Genomic DNA, 14740 nt, shown 5'->3' on the forward strand with positions numbered 1-14740 from the left:
ATCAAACTTACCATTACTTACTACACTTTATTGCCTTGGTTCTAATTTAGATTCAACTAACCCTTCTTCATCTTGAACAATAATTGCATGAAGCTACTCTATTGGGTTAGTTTCGGTATTGCTAGGCAAGCTATCTTGTGGTCTTTCTAAAATTAGCTTAGCAAGCTATCCTATTTGGTTCTGGAGCCCTTGAATCGATGCTTGTTGATTTTTAAGCACTGTTTCAGTGTTTTGAAAATGGGTTTCTGACACTGAGATAAACTTTGTCAACATCTCTTAGAGATTTGATTTTTTCTCTTACTGGTAAGGTGGTTGTTGGAAGCCTGGAAGGGGTTGTGCTCTTTGATTTCCTTGATTACCCCAAGAGAAATTGGGATGGTTCTTCCAACCTACATTATAGTAATAACTATAAGGATTACTTTGAGGCCTAGAATTATTACCCATATTGATTTGTTCGTTCTTTGTGCTAGGAGCGAAGGGTAAGCATTCTAGATTGTTCATTCCACCTCTATTTTTATCGCATTGCATCACCAGATGTACCTGCATAGAAACATAAAAATTATTAATTTTCTTATTTAATTATTCTACCTAATTCGATAACATGGTGACCGCATCTAGATTGAAAACACTGGTTGCTCTATTCAGCTTCGTCTTCATGACTTGCCACTGTAATTATTCAGTAATATCTCTTCTATAAACTCATAAGCCGTTTCGGGTGTTTTTTTATTCAATATACCATAGGCTACTGCGTCGATCAACTGTCTAGTTAAGGGATTCAAACCGTTGTAGAAGGTTTGAACCTGAAGCCATAAAGGTAACCCATGGTGTGGGCACCTTCTCAATAAATTCCTATACCTCTCCCATGCATCATATAAGGTTTCTAAGTCTATCTTAACGAAGGAAGGGATATCATTCCTCAACATGGCTATCTTAGCCGGTGAGAAGTACTTCAGTAGGAATTTCTCGTTCATTTGATCCCATGTAGTGATGGAACCTCGTGGTAAAGAATTTAACCAATGTTTAGCTTTGTTCCTCAATAAGAAGGGAAACAACCGTAGGCGAATGACGTCGTCAAAAATGCCATTTATCTTAAAAGTATCACAGACTTTCAGAAAATTAGCCAAACGAGTATTTGGATCTTCGTCTTGCAAACCATCGAACTGAACAAATTGTTGTACCATCTGAATAGTGTTCAGCTTCAGTTCGAAATTATTCGCAACAATAGTGAGACTTACAATACTCGATTCAGCCCCAGTTAGGGTGGGCTTGGCATAATTGTACATAGTACGAGGAACAGGACTTGGATTTTCAACAACTGCATGTGGTAGCTGATTATTCTGATTATCACCCATCTCCTCAGTAATAATAACATCCTCTTACTCATCTACCATACTCTGTCGAATTTTTCTTACTTCTCTACGATTTCTGTGAGCTATACTCACAATTTTGCTATCAAACAGTAATGGTCTCGATGGGTTTCTTCTAGTCATAAACTAAAGAAACCTGCCAAAAGCAAATAAAAGAAAAATTAGAAAATAAAAATTAAACTAAAAACAAAAATAAATGGCTAAATTAATAAAAATCGAGTGTTCCTAATATTTTAGTCCTCGGTAACAGTGCCAAAAACTTGGTGGTCACTAAACTAACTATAATTATGACAAAGGCAAGCGCATCTATCAAACAATAGTATAGCTATGGTGAGTAGGGAATATCGTATCCACGAGGACTAAAAGTACTAGTAATTACCGTTTTCCTATTATTTAACCGATAAATTGAAGTGATTGTTTTAATCTAAATTTACTAATCTAATTTAACTACGAATGCAACAGAGAATGAAATGGGAAAAATAATCGAAGATAACCAATGAGAAAGACAATACCCAGGAAAGAATCCACCTAGACTTCACCTATTGTTCTGAATCTAAATTAAACGATTTATTCACTTGTGTCTTGATCCGTAAAAATCCTTAAATTATGTTAATATCTCTTTCGAGAGTAAGAACAACTAACTCTAGGTTGATTAATTGAAATCTCTTTCTAATTAGAACACCTATCGTCGCATTAACTCGATCTATGAATTCCCCTATTAGATTTGACTCTAATTCGATAAATTTATGTTGTCTTATTTCTAGGATTGCATGTAATTCCACTCAATTATGCTAGATGTACTCTTAAATAAGGACTTTTTCTCCACTGAAATTAGCACATCAAACATGAATTAATATCCTGAAAATATTAAAACATGAAATAAGCATTCATAATTAAGAACAAGAATCAAGTATTATCGCGTAAATCAGAAATCAAATAATAAGTTTCATCATAGGTTTCATCTTCCTTAAGTATCTAGGGAATTTAGTTCATAATCCAGCATAGAAACATTTTAAAGTTAGGATAACAACAAGACATAAAGAAACTCAATAAAACTTCGAAGGAAATTAAATGGAGATCTTCGATCTTGAAGGAGATCCTCTTCCGAGTTGATTCCAATGGCGTTCTTTGAGTGTTCTCTTCAATCTTCTCTGAGTGCCCTCTTAGGTCTTCTTCTAATTGGAATTTATAGACTTTAGAACGCTTAGAAAGCCTAAAAATTGAGTTTTTCTGTGTATTTGGGAAGCAGGGTGCGATACCAACACAGGCTGGTACATGGGTGTATGGCCAGCCTATGTGGCCCACACGGGCGTGTGGTCAGCCCATGTGGAAATGCCCTGGCCGTGTGGATCTTAGAAACAGTTCTAGTCCGATTTTGGCTCTTTTTTTCGCTCCTTTCGCTCCCAAATGCTCTCCTAAGTATAAAAACATGAATTTAAAGTATTAGGAGTATCAAATTCACTAATTTATATAATTATTCTTCCAAAAACGCATTAAAAATAGGATTAAAATATGTTACTTTTACAGCTTATCAAACACATATAGTAATTCAATTAAAGATTTATTATTAAAAATATCAAAAATTTAATTTAAAAAAAACTCCAACTATATCTAAAAACACTATTTTCTATTCAATCTCATAAACCTTTACTCTAAAGTTGGCTTTGATTGCGGAAAAAAAAGTCTACTTAGTAAATACATTTCTTCCTTACCGAGCAATGTTTAGCTATAATTGCATGTATGTTGGAAACTTTTCAACTAAATTATAAATGGATAGACTATATCGTAGATAACACTGAAATTTCATTATTCTTATTTTGATTATTTTAAATTTTTTCAATTTAATCATTCTATTTAAGATAATTACTCGAATTGGTCATTATTATTAAAAATTTCATTAAACTACTAACGGATTGCGGACATTATATTTTCTTTTTACTTTTGATTACCTATTTATAATTAGTTCAAAACAATTCTTTTTACTTATTTACAACATAAGAATCACTCATTTTCATCACCGCCTAATATCCACTATAAAAACTACCAAATTTCATCACCGTCAATCTCTATGGCTACTCACTTTTGGGACAGTGAAAAAACTGATTGCTTAAGGTTAAATGAGTTATTTTCAACAGCTATTTACTGATTGATTCCGTTTAGTAGTTCCTTTTTTTTTCCTGACATCCAAGTGGGACAACTTAGGCATTGTGAAACCTAGATGAAAGTTAGTAACTTAGTATTAATTATAAATAATCAGGTGCACAGGAATATTGAACAGGAAGCTTTTTCAAGCTTTGACAATGGCATTGGGTTTCTTTTGCTAGGCTTATGTTTAAACCTATTGTTTACTGTTTGCTGCAATGTTAAAGCTTTGATGTTTGAAGTAAATGGTATAATTTGGTCCTTCAGTTTGCTCTTTTTTTATCTACATTGTTAAAGCTTTGATGTCGCTTTTACATCTTATATTATATAAACTTTAGCATAGAAAATGAAAGTAGGTGAGGACAAGTGTCCTAGTATTTTTACCAGTAAATGCTGCATGAGTCGAGTAAAGTTAAAACGATGGTTAATGCTAAAGTAAATGTTTGACATCACCAAATGATCGTTCCAAAAGCCAAAAGATGAGGAAATTCCATTACAGGACAGTCAATTACAATGGTTCCACTTGAGAAAATAAAAGGGGTGAACCAAAGTCAGGACATGAAGAAACCATGGTATCACCCATGTTGTTATGGTGTCGTTTTCTCAGATTTGATAACTGCATCATATATGTTGGAGAAGCAGTCGTGTGATGTGGTTCTTATGGAGCGAGGGTGATGGAATAAGGAACAATAGAGATAGGGGAGTAGAAGATGGGCATTGATGAAGATTGATGGTTTTTATGGTGGTTGTTGGATACTAATGAAGATTAGTAATTTTTATATTGCAAATAAAATTAATTATAGAGAAATTCATGATTTTAGTCAAAATAAAAAAAATGTCACATTAGTAATCTACTGTGTAATACAAAATTTGAAATTTTTTCTATAAAATTAAAATTGCTATTCCCCAAACAATAAGCAGTGTCAAGGATGGAATATGGACAATTTTGATTTGCTACCCAATATTATATATATATATATATATATATATTTGAGACAATTAAAAGTAACAAATTATTAAAAAACTGGATGAGAATTAATATGATTAAATTAATTTAAGTTTATTCATTGATTCTTAAATGGAGATTTTGTCGCCATTAACGTTCAATAAATAAACAATTAAAAGGATAAAGTAAACTAAATAAATGAACAGTTGCGGCACTTCGAAAACGTGATGAAAATGTAGATCTCAACCATCAGCAAGTTCCCGGAATTGTCTGAAGAAAGTAAATAACCATAGTTTAATACCTAAGTTTCAAGGTATATATATAAAATCAAACAGCAAACGGAAACGCAACGAAGCCATTGAAATCAAATCCATACCTGGCAGTCTCAAAGCGTCAAAGCCGTTTCTAGCAACACACAAATATGTACTGTGATAGTGCTTCAGATTTTGATCTCAGCCTCTTGGACTCGATTCGTCAGTATCTTTTGGAAGATGATTGTGATACAATTCCAGGACAGGTTGTGGAAAATCTACCGAAAACTGAGCTTCATGACGATGCAATTAATGTTGATCAATGGATAAACTTTGATCAGTTGTTTGATGCAGCGGAGGAGACGGTCGCCGTTAATAATGCTTCATTTCCCAGCTTCGAAGTAAATTTTCAAGTGGAGACTACTGCGGCTGTCCCTAAATCTCACGCGCCGCCGAAGGAGGTAAATTACAGGGGAGTGAGGAGAAGGCCGTGGGGGACATACGCGGCGGAGATAAGGGATCCGAAACGAAACGGAGCGAGGATCTGGCTCGGTACTTACGAGACTCCCGAGGGTGCTGCGCTAGCTTACGACAGAGCGGCTTTTAATATGCGTGGCGCGAAAGCGAAGTTGAATTTTCCCCACCTCATTGGCTCGAATCAGGTGGAGCCGGTGAGAGTGAGAAGTAACAAGCGAAGATCCCCCGAACCGTCATCCTCTTGTTCATCGGCTCAGTCGCCGTCATCTACATAGGATGACGGAACTCCGAAGTCGAAACAGATGAGGAGTGAGAAGTATTCAAGTATTAAAACTGAGTTTGAAGTAGATATGTATCAGTTGATGCCAACTGAATTTTGCCAAACCATTATTTGTTAATGTAATTGATGTGTACATATTTAATGTTTTTAGCAAACTTTTTTTAGTAATTTACCAAGCGTGTACTTTTTTTTTTTTTATATAAGAAAAAGAAGGCCAAAGCCTTAGCTTACAGATTCACAATCTAAACATAATCTCGCCATTGTTTTCCCACTGTTACCATCCTCAAGAGTAGAATTGAAAGCTGCAGGTACCATTTTGAGAAAACATATAAATCAAATCTAGAAGTTGACACCAAAGGCGCCAATAAACAAAAATCATCTTCTAACTTGTTACGAAATTGAGTTTTCACAATATTCATACTGGAAAAAATGTGTTGTAGTTGCAATTGAACCCAGAAGAATCATTTAAAACAAAACAATTTATTAACAATTGAATATATAGTTCTAAATTCTAGATGTATGCACACATCAAATTCATAATGTTTCAACTCATATGAAAGTTTTCTTTTTCTTATTGAAAAATTTCTTTCAGATAAAATCTATTAACAAGGCTACAAAATTTTCAATATCAAATAATTCGAAAGACTCTCTAGGATCTAAAGTTGTAGTGAGTGTAAGGAGCTCAATAACATGTTCATCAAATCTACAATCTTGCAACTAAGTATATATTAAGTATATATTACAAGAAAACATATATTCATTCAATAATGATGCTACACAGTAACATCTTGTTTTTTTTTTTTTTTTTTATGACTATGACTTACCATGTACTGAGCATTCATATCTGGAACATCAACCTCATGAGCTTCACAAAAAGATATTACTCAGTTCAATAATTCATCCCTTCCATTTTTTGTCAATTTTTCTAAATTAATTCTTTTGTTGTATGAACAAGACTCATGAAATTTAATATATCTTGAGAATGATATTGCAAAGTTTGACAAAGATTATCAGTGATTCCCATAACTCTCTTTATCATATGCAAAATAAAAATAAATTCAAAAGATTTTAATCTAATACATGCACCATGAGCGTCTCCTTGCAAAGAGTAGTTAGGTATAGTATCTTTTAAATTTTCAAGAACTACATTAATTGTATATACATTGTCTTCAAATGAGAACGCCATCATGTCTCACCAGGATGTTGTAAAGTTCCAACTTGATTCATTCATATTCTAATTTCTAATTCATTGGTGGACACTAAAGGGGCTAATAGGTTTACTAATTCAGGAAAATACCCATGATTTTTTCTATTCTAAGCTTTCATCATTTCCTCTAGAAGCACAACCTTGAAACGTTAACCATCAAACATCTATACTAGTTTTAAGATGTAGACAATTAGCTACAATTTGTTGTGTAGTATACCTATCAAATAATGCTTCAATATGTTGAGCTTGATCCATTAAATATACATAGGCTCTTTGTGTATCAGTCTTAGGTGAATTTGGATATTTTCTCATATATGTAATGAAAGCACAATTTTGTCCTTCATGTATCTTCTTCTAGGTACAAAAATCATTATAAACAAATGCAGTTGATCCAAACAACCACTTTGATACTAAAATTAAAATATGGCAAATAAAATGTTGCATCTTTAGAAGATGAATACTTTAATCAAGAAAATTATTTAAACCAAAATGATTGAAAATAACAAGGGTAATTTTTTTTTTGACCAAAAGCAAAATATTTTAAAGAATGAGTTGATTTACTTCAACCTTAATATAAACTTTTCAAACTTTATCACATATATTAATCGAATATTCGTATATTTATTTATACAATCCAGATAGCACTCTAAATTAGAAAAATCAACAGTTTGAACCTCAATGAGCCTCACAACTTAAAGAAGTATTGAAGTTCCTCATCATAGGTGGTGAGAAAAGCCTTATTTAATAATTTCTTCAAATAAGAATACTTCCAATTTTAATTAGTTCATTAATGATAAAGAAAAATAAAGAAGAAAACTATGATACACGCATGTGGGCTTATTTTACTTTATTATTATTATTTGAATAATTCAGATAGCTGTGATAATAATTATTTGTGAAGATTTAAAAGGTAAATACAACCAAGTCCATACATAAATTAAAATTGAATTTGAATAGATAGTATATTTACCTATAATTAGTATAAAAATAGTAATAATAATAAAATTAAATATTATAATAATATTATAATATGAGATAAAAATAAACTAAACGTATCGTACTGTGATTCACCGCTCACCAAAATCTACCTTAAATAAGTTGGCATGCGCTGACTTTGCTTCACTATTTATCAAGCTTAACATGGTACGTGCTTACGTTGCTTAACTATTTATCAAAAAGGCAAGACGAAGGAATAACCAGATTTGATGTTGGTAGTAGTTGTAGATACTGTTCAGGGTAGTTTTGGTAAATTTAGAGGGAAATAGAAGGTTCTAAAAAGATTTTGGCAGGTAGTATAGACAAATTTTAACAAACTCATGTGAACTGATTACATTCACCAACAATAAATAAGAAGCACATGTTATTCCAACTACCCATACAATATAATAACATCTCCACATTTTCAAAATCTAAATAAATAAATAAATAAGTACCCAATCAATCAATTACATTAATTAAACCCTGTATTTTTTTTCTTATTTTGGCAGCTGAATATTGACAAATTTTACTAATATTAAATCATATGACGAAGATTTTGCTGTCGATATGCTTTCGTAAAATTAACCTTAATTAACCAAACTGGATTCTTTTTTTTTAAAAATATAAAAGTTTTCATCGAGAATCATTAATAACTTATTTTAACCTCTTACTTTATATAATAAAAGAATTTTCGTCCTTTTAATTTTTAAATTAGTCTAAAATAGATTGAAAAGTTAACATCTGTTAACTTTGTTAATATAACATATATATGAATTATTACGTGAATGTCATATCATGTGTATGCTATGTTAGCAATTAATTTTTAATATTTATTTTAATTTTTTAAAAATAATTAATTACTAATTTTTAAGGTGCTTTCGTTCTGCTTAAAAAAAAAAACTCCTTACAATTTCATCACCCAACTTTATTTTAGTCATTTAAATGTTAAATCTCTAACAATGGTTAACTGTACACATCACATTATGTTTACACTTTCGTTTTAATCATGCATCATTTTTTCATATTATATTTTTACCTCATTGTCGAAAGTTATAAATTTCTTTTTTTCATTATTGAAATTTAAATATCATAACATCAAAATAAATTAAATAAATAGTTGAAATTTTTTATCTCTTAATAGCATCATCGATTTATTACTATAATATTCAAATTAATTAAAACTCCTTCTAAAATTTAAAATTTTATTTTTTGGTTCCAAATTAAAATCAAATCAAATAAATCATTTTAATAATTGTCTCTGAAACCCAAATTTCTTTTGATGATATGATCTTAAATCTTTCATGCTAAGTTAAAAGAAAAATCATTGCAATTAATTAAATTAATTAATTTTATCTTCCATGCCAAACAAAACCCATCATTATTTTTATCACTTCTTTACCCAATTGATGAATAACCAATTAATTTAATTAATTGCACTAATTTTTATTTACTTTTAGCTTAGCATGGAAGATTCAAATTATATAATCAAAAGAAATTTAAATTTAGAGACAATTATTAAATATGAGTTACTTGAGTTAATTTTATTAAGGATAATTAAGAAATATAAAATAAAACTTTAAATTTTAGAATGAGATTAAATTAATAAATTTCAATATTATAGTAATTAGGTTGACATTATCAACAGATAAAAACCTTTCAACAATCCATTTAACTTATTTTGATATTTGAAATTTAAAATTTGAATATTAAAAAATTAGAACTTTCGATAATGGAATAAACAAGTACAATTTGACAAAATTTTAATATTATTTTAGCTTCTACTATTATAAAATAAAAGCAGAGAATAAATAACAAAGAGAGTATTTTATTGATCAATTAGAATAATCTACAATGCTTCTCCACAGTCTATATTTATAGACATAGAAAGTATAAATGAAATGGAACTCTACCTCTAATGACTATTAGAATTTAAAGTTCATCAAAACTTATCTTGATCTTGATAGACATCCACTTAATAAAATATTCATAACACTTCCCCTTGGATGTCCATTTGTAGATAATGTGTCTTGTTAAAACGTTACTAAGATAAAAACCTTGTGGGAAAAAAATCCCTAGTAAAGGAAAAAGAGTACACATATTTATAATATGCATAACATGCTGTCTCATTAAAAACATTACCAGGAAAACCCAATGGGACAAAACCACAGTTAAGGAAAAAAGACTACAGCGCATATTTACTTCCCTCCATGGAAACACCACATAATATCTCATATTCTATGTATTCAATCTTGAATACTAGTTTTTCAAATGACTATTTGAACGTATTTGCTAAGCATTTATATCACCATTCTTTCGAAAGTCACGAGTAAGTAGAAATTTTGGGAAAATATATTTTTATCTCTTCAGGAGTTTCAACAATAATCATAATAAATTTTAATCATGATCCCTCTATAAAAATACAAATAGGTATTTTGGATAATTTTATAATCCTCTTTCAACTATTATTGATGAGTCAAATTTATTAAATATTTCAATTCATATAAATGAATAATTTCCGATAATTTCAATATGCTTCTGGCATTATAAATCTTTCAAGGATTTTAATATAAACTTTACTATATAGTGATTCATAAAAGGTTCTAACAACAACCATTAGACATAAGTTAAATATTTTATGTACTATTAGTTTAATAATATATCTAAAAGTTATTATATCCACCACAAAAGAATATTATATCTTTTCATCATCAATGCCAGGACTTAGCAAAAGCTTTATGTTTTATTCTGTTTTTGTAAAACTATTTCAATTGTACCCTCACTGGCTTTATACCTTTAGATATTTGGACTACTAATCCAAAAACTCCATGAATTTAATTATACTTGAGTTGTGTCTCTGTATTTTGAAGCAAACTATTTCATATCTATATTTCTCAATAGATTTATTCAAAATTCTTCTTTCATTTGAACAATAATATTGCATGCAAAACCATTGTTGACCACTTTTATTATTCGGTTCCATATTTTCTCGAATTGACATAACTTATCGAGATTTCTTTATTTTCACTACTTTAATCTTCAGTTTTAGGTACCTGAATTTTTTCTGGAGTTTTACTTAGTAGTTATGTTTTGGGTCTCTTCTGAAAGCATTCACTTTCACTATATGACCATCTAGATTTATTATTTTCTTTTATGAGAATTTTCATATTTGGAACTTGTAATGATGTATCCTTGTTGAACTTTTGATTCAAATTACTCTCCCCTAACTGATTACAAGTTATTATTTCTCTCCCCCGAATGTCGGGAAAACTATCGAATCAAAATAGTAATCACAAATCGTGTCATCATTGAAACTCCGGTACATTTAAAACATATAATCATACAAGAAGACTCTTAATTAATATATATTCCCAACTTTCTTTGACTATTCACTCATCTTTGTTGTGGTGGAGCAATTGAAACATATACGCACATACAAAAAATTCAAAGATGAGAAATATTTAGCTCTTGACCAAAAATCAATTGTAATTTGGAGTATTTATAACTTATTGACTTGATATGTACAACACGTAAATCAACATAATCTCATACTGAAATAGGAAGTTTAGTTCTCATAAGTAATGATTTAGACATTAATTAGAGGTGTTCAATCAATAATTTCTCTAAACCATTATGCGCATAAATAACAAGCTTTTACAAAAAAATTTCAAACTGAATCAATAAAAGACTCAAATATAAACTCATCAGTATTAGCAAGATGAATTGTCTTAATTGTATGATTTGAAACTAATTATTTAAACAAACAATCTTACAAACGACAAGTTGCAAGTTGACAACACAGACGTGATTATTTTGAATATGCATCTACCAAAATCATATAATATCAAAACCATCTGCATGGTGGATGAAGAGCCTATATTCATTTTAGAAATGTAAGACATTAAATCTCAACTTTAGCTAGTGAGTTTCTAACAATCAATTTTCATTGAGAACATGCAACAAATGAGAATTCTTTAAATTAAAGAATCTTCTAATTCTTTAATGAATGTCCATATTAATTCTCAATTAATTTTCACATCATATATGATCCAGGATGGTCTAGCTGGTCACGCCAAGTAGCAAATGCATTTGTATTAATAAACTTTTGGTTTACTTTAACATCCATTTCAATTGTACTAATAATGTCAATATAAATTGTGGCAAATTGATACTTTTACTGTCATTTATTTTACTTTGTATCCACATATAAGTACCATTGTGACATTTACTACTGGAAATGTCTAAATCAATGTGAAGTCTGTAATGCCACCAAGTCAGCAAAATAAATATAATTTCCAAACGATTATATGCAATATTCACTTAAGAAAATATGCTAAAATATTCAAATGCATGGTATTTGGTCTAGTGGTATGATTCTCGCTTAGGGTGCAAGAGGTCCCGAGTTCGATTCAAAATATAAATAACCCAATCCTCTTTTGATTCATATGAAATATAATCTTTTCCTCATTCACAATCTCAATATAAGATCCATTATGAATATCTTTTAAAACTAATGGATTGACCATCACAAGATATTAATTTATTAGCTCTTCTAGAGCTTTCAACTAATTTTGTACTACCAAATATTGGAATAATATTGTTTTTATTTTCTTTTATGCTTGCGTTCACTTCGGGGAATACAATAGATTTACCAGGATGAACTTATAAACATGGCAATAGATTCTTTTATTTCATAATCACCATCGCAAACATGCGTGGATTTCAAATCAAAATCTATCTATTCATGTTGTCATGATTAGTCTCCAATTATAATAAATATGATATAATAAATAAATCATAGTAAAATATACCTGAGATTGTTTAACATCATTGTTATCACCCTGATTATTATCACAAGCACACGTAAGGATTATATAAATTTCTTTGCATAATGATTACTCATAGTATGCAGACCTCAATTGAAGACTGAAATAGTAGTAGCTCTAGAAGGCAATTGACAACAACTTGAGCAGCAAATTTGGAGTGACCGGCTATTGCATTGGTTGCTACTTGAAAGAGGTAAGGCATGGTGAAAGGGAAAAAATGTAAAAATTAGTAGTTAAGGATCCTTGCTCAAGTGGCCAGCGGTTGAGGATAAGTCTCTACATGATTTGAGGATATTTTTTGATTTATGGAGAAAAACAATTAAAAGAGAATCGTGTTAATAATGTGTTATAAAATAAAAATAGAAAATAAAGAATAAAGAGAATGTGAGAGTAAAGAGAGAACATATTTTATTAATCAATTGGAATAATCTACAATGCTTCTTCAAAGTCTATATTTATAGATATAGAAAATATAAATAAAATAAAACTCTACTTTTAATGACTATTAGAATTTAAAATTTATCAAAACTTATATTAACCTTAATGAACATTCACTTAATAAAATATTTATAACATCTAACACATTTCCACTTTATTTTTTATTTAGTTACATCAAGACTTAAAATTTTTCTTTTTTTGTTGAGTAAAAAGAAAGCAACCCAAAAGTTCAATGATGAAAATAAAAGCAAGTAATGAAATTAAAAGAAATTTAAGCGATGAAAATGGAAACACTCACCCAAATGCGTTGCTTAACCTAATAATTAATGTGAGTTCATCCATTGATTCTACAATTATGAAATATGAAGTAATCTACTCTTTTCTTTTTCTTTTTTTTTTTTGTTTTTTCTGTGAGGGAGAGAAAAGTATTGTACGTACCTTTTGTCACCATTTACTTTCAATGAATAAACAATGCAAAAACAGTAAAAAAATAATTTAAATGAACATTTGCAGCGCTTAAAAAATGTGATGAAAATATTTTCTGATCTAAACTATGAGCAACATTCTAGAATTGTCAAAAGAAAACAATAAAGAAAGCAAATAACCATAGTTTAATAACAAAGTTTCGAGGTATATATACATAATCAAACAGCAAACAGGAACTCAACGAAGCCATTGAGTTCAAATCCTTTCTAGCTACAAAGTTTGATTACCTTTCTGTGTTTAATCTCAAGATCAAGAATACACAAATATGTACTGTGATAGTGTTTCAGAATTTGATCTCAGACTCTTGGAATCGATACGTCGGTATCTATTAGAAGATGATTTTGATACAAACCCCAGACAGGTTGTGGAAAATGTAGACAAGAATGGGCTTCATGTTCATGATGATGCGATTAAAGTTGATCAATGGATAATCTTTGATCAGTCGTTTGATGTAGCGGAGAAGAGAGTCGGTGTTAATAATGCTTCGTTTCCCAGCTTCGAAGTGAGCTTTCGGAAGGAGACTGGTGCAGCTGTCCCTAAACCTCACGCCCTGCCGAAGGAGGTACATTATAGGGGAGTAAGGAGAAGGCCGTGGGGGACATATGCAGCGGAGATAAGGGATCCGAAACGAAACAGTGCGAGGATCTGGCTTGGTACTTACGAGACCCCCGAGAGTGCTGCCCTAGCTTACGATCGAGCTGCCTTTAAATTTCGAGGCGCCAAAGCAAAGCTGAATTTTCCACACCTAATCGGCTCGAATCAGGTAGAGCCGGCGAGAGTGAGCAGTAACAAGCGAAAATCCCCTGAGCCGTCCTCCACTAGTTCATCGGCTCAGTTACTATCATCTCCGTTGTTCACTTTAACGTCGGATGACGAAACTCCGAAGTCGAAACGGAAGCGAAGTGAGATTAAGTTTTCGAGTTTTGAAACCGAGTTTGAAGTAGACATGCATCAGTTGATGATGCAAACTGAATTTTGCCAAACCCTTATCTACTAATAATCAAAATTTACATATTCTGATATATTCTATTTTAATAGTGATTTTACTTTCATATTCCAAAAAGCGTGTTAAAAAAAGAAAAAAAGCAAAACACACACTCTCTCATTTTGTAAAATGGATGGACTTGCTCCTTGGTCGCGACGTTAAAGTGATGTACTTAGTCCTTGAGTGGCTCGTTGTCCCACTACTTGATGGCATTGAATTGGATTAATTTGGTACATGCTATGAATGTATTGAGAATTTGGAAATTGAAATGAATATATGTTTAAATGTGTGACAAGCGTCGTTTTGCCTATCAAAATAAAATAAACCTCTTTAAAAATAAAATAAATAAATAAAAAGGTA

The 14740-nt window shown here is 30.6% G+C and overlaps 2 protein-coding genes and 1 non-coding gene across 3 annotated transcripts; all 3 read left to right on the top strand.

Annotated features, from left to right (window-relative positions):
* Positions 1-816: 816 nt before the first annotated feature.
* LOC128279679 (small nucleolar RNA R71) lies at positions 817-923 on the top strand. The gene has a single exon (XR_008269878.1). It is a non-coding gene; the product is annotated as a small nucleolar RNA R71 (small nucleolar RNA).
* A 3838-nt stretch (positions 924-4761) lies between these two features.
* Positions 4762-5523, top strand: LOC108463564 (ethylene-responsive transcription factor 1-like). The gene has a single exon (XM_017763490.2). It carries the CDS (start codon positions 4877-4879, stop codon positions 5456-5458), a length of 582 nt encoding a protein of 193 aa, XP_017618979.1. The 5' UTR covers positions 4762-4876; the 3' UTR covers positions 5459-5523.
* Positions 5524-13660: 8137 nt separating this feature from the next.
* Positions 13661-14392, top strand: LOC108462095 (ethylene-responsive transcription factor 2-like). The gene has a single exon (XM_017762092.2). It carries the CDS (start codon positions 13661-13663, stop codon positions 14390-14392), a length of 732 nt encoding a protein of 243 aa, XP_017617581.1.
* The last annotated feature ends 348 nt before the right edge of the window (positions 14393-14740 follow it).

This window comes from Gossypium arboreum, chromosome 8, assembly GCF_025698485.1.
Source record: "Gossypium arboreum isolate Shixiya-1 chromosome 8, ASM2569848v2, whole genome shotgun sequence".
Lineage (NCBI taxonomy): Eukaryota > Viridiplantae > Streptophyta > Magnoliopsida > Malvales > Malvaceae > Gossypium > Gossypium arboreum.

Coding starts and splice junctions, on each gene's coding strand:
- LOC108463564 (XM_017763490.2), top strand. CDS start 4,877: ATGTACTGTGATAGTGCTTCAGATTTTGATCTCAGCCTCTTGGACTCG.
- LOC108462095 (XM_017762092.2), top strand. CDS start 13,661: ATGTACTGTGATAGTGTTTCAGAATTTGATCTCAGACTCTTGGAATCG.